The 2,521-nt window shown below is 35.5% G+C and overlaps 1 protein-coding gene across 9 annotated transcripts in view; it reads left to right on the top strand.

Moving 5' to 3' along the window:
- LOC116849243 (potassium/sodium hyperpolarization-activated cyclic nucleotide-gated channel 2) overlaps window positions 1-2,521 on the top strand; it is a 391,135-nt gene that overhangs the window by 256,997 nt on the left and 131,617 nt on the right. For 5 of the 9 annotated variants that reach the window (XM_032826194.1, XM_032826189.1, XM_032826185.1 and 2 more), the window contains one exon: window positions 844-1,132. In XM_032826194.1, the coding sequence (XP_032682085.1) occupies window positions 844-1,132 (289 nt within the window). Of the gene's footprint in view, window positions 1-843; window positions 1,133-1,824; window positions 2,458-2,521 lie in introns of those variants that run through there. The other 4 variants (XM_032826186.1, XM_032826188.1, XM_032826192.1 and 1 more) reach the window with 2 other exon arrangements.

The raw sequence follows: 2,521 nt of genomic DNA on the forward strand, positions 1-2,521 counted from the left end.
CCCAAAATTTCACTGTCGTAAATGATGGTGCAGAGTCCCCATACACAGAATCCAACTCATCTTTGATTTGCGTAGGCGTATTGCCTTTCAAAAACAAATATTTAATGACAGCTCGATACTCGATTTTGTCCATTTTCACAAAAACACTCACATCAACTTACTCAAACGACTGTTACATAACAACTGCGAGTCCAAAATGGCTGAAACTTCGGTGAGTAACTGTCAACAGATGAACAACGAAATTCACTAGCTTTTATTTACAAGTGCTGCTATCTTCACGTTGAGGTCGGAAACTTTTCAGACCACCCTCGTATACAAGCGGTGAGATACAAGCCCAGCACGATTTTTGTGGCTGGCAGCAAAAGTTATAGCTATAGGTTAATTATAGCTTGGGAAGAAAGAAATAGCAGATTGTACGTCCGAACTCTACTCGAAGCCGATCGAAGCATCAAGCGTACATGGATATGGCTGCTCACTTGTGTGCATTACCCTCTCCACACACTGTAGCATACTATAAGTGACCCGAAACTGGCATCAATGCTCCCCGTGTTCATTAAAGACACTTTATGCCCGTTCCCTCCATATTTCCACCTTCATGAGTTTTCAGGTTCTCAAAAAATTATTTAATATATTTTCTTATTGAGTACGAAATACACTGCAAAATACATCAAGGAAAAGTTACACCTTTGATGATCTGATTATACAAATAAATACAGAACGGACAAGTGCAAAATGATCTTACAATATCAAAGATATTTTGTCGCGCATCTTTTAATCACATATTTAATCGAAATATATAACATATAACAATTAAATATATAACATATTTAATTGAAATTGTAGGTGATATCATCATTAAGGAAGGTACTATCGGCTCGAAAATGTACTTCATACAAGAGGGCATAGTCGATATTGTGATGGCAAATGGGGAAGTTGCGACCTCGTTGTCAGACGGATCTTACTTCGGCGAAATCTGTCTGTTGACGAATGCGAGGAGGGTAGCATCAGTTCGAGCGGAGACCTATTGCAATCTTTTCAGCCTCTCGGTGGACCATTTCAATGCTGTATTGGACCAGTATCCGTTAATGCGCAGAACGATGGAGAGCGTTGCCGCCGAGAGGTATAAGCTTTGGTTAGGTTTGTTCTATCGAGTTGGTGTGCTAATAGATGTCAATCATCATTCCCACTTCTATTTACTTTATTTAAGTAATGTACTGTCTGACAAAACAGATCAGTTTTCATTTGTTAATTCATGAAATCACGTCGCTCCCTTTTTTCTATCGTCACTCTGCTCTCCTCACACCATGCTCTCCTCATTTCTTTATTTCTCTCCTCACACTTCTTTTATCTTTTCTCCTTTTCTCCTATGTCTTTTACTTCTCCATCTCCATCTCTCTCTGACACACAAGCGCACACACACATATATATACACACACACACATTCTTTCTCTCTATTTTTCTCTAACGTATTGATTATCTCATACTGATACATACTGTTAGAATTTGGCACTTTTTTTGTACACGACACATGTACACAACACATATTGATAGAATCTTAGTTTAAAATTTAGTTCAAAACGCTCCCGTGTCCTTACTGCAACTATATTGAATTATCACTTCAAAATTGTATTTTTCTCTTGCATTATACGTCCAAGTAAATTGGTTTCTTTTCTTGACACTATAACTTATATTCAATAGTACAGATTGTTAAAATATACTGTAATTATTTTTTTTCGATTGATCTATTATTAAATTAACTGTCTATTTTAACCCTTAGACTATGGATTTTCTAATTGACTATAATCCGGGATTCTTATTTTATAGGTTGAAGAAGATTATAGACCGCACAGCAACAAATCGATCACTGTTGGTAGACTTTTTCAACTTTTTGATAAGCTAATTAATAGTTTAATCATATGTCTGTTTTTATTTTTTTCCAAATTAGCCAAAGACAGATTCATGATTTAACTGTTAATTAGCTTATCAAGAACTTGAAAAAACTTGGTTCTATATACGGCATGGAATTAGCTCATTGTCATGATGTCTCACTTCCATATGCAGTCAATGTTGAGCATCGGACCCTGTCCATACGCAATGACTGCAGTAAATTAAATTACAGTGTCGTCGACTATTGAAAAAGAAACAAGCCAGATAGTACTTAAAAAGTAACCAGATAATGATTATATTCATTAAATAAGGAATATCAGGAAGAAGAATGTTGTAATATACTGGGTTAGGCCGTCATTTCATTTATCATACCATGCGTTTATCGGATGCGCCAATTGGGTATCAGAGTATATTTAGAGTATCCGGAGGAAAGTTTAAGGGCTATAGAAATGCTTTGTTTGACGCTAGATCAGATGAGTTAGTTAGTCAAATGACAAAGGACTATTCAGGGTAGAGTTCCTATAATAAGAGTGGCGATATCGAATTGATTGATTTTTGAGCTGATCTATTGCATACGGCAATTTATATATATATATATATATATATATATATATATATATATATATATATATAT

The sequence above is a fragment of the Odontomachus brunneus genome, unplaced genomic scaffold, assembly GCF_010583005.1.
Source record: "Odontomachus brunneus isolate Ranch 3 - 2012 unplaced genomic scaffold, Obru_v1 Obru_scaffold_109, whole genome shotgun sequence".
Taxonomy (NCBI): domain Eukaryota; kingdom Metazoa; phylum Arthropoda; class Insecta; order Hymenoptera; family Formicidae; genus Odontomachus; species Odontomachus brunneus.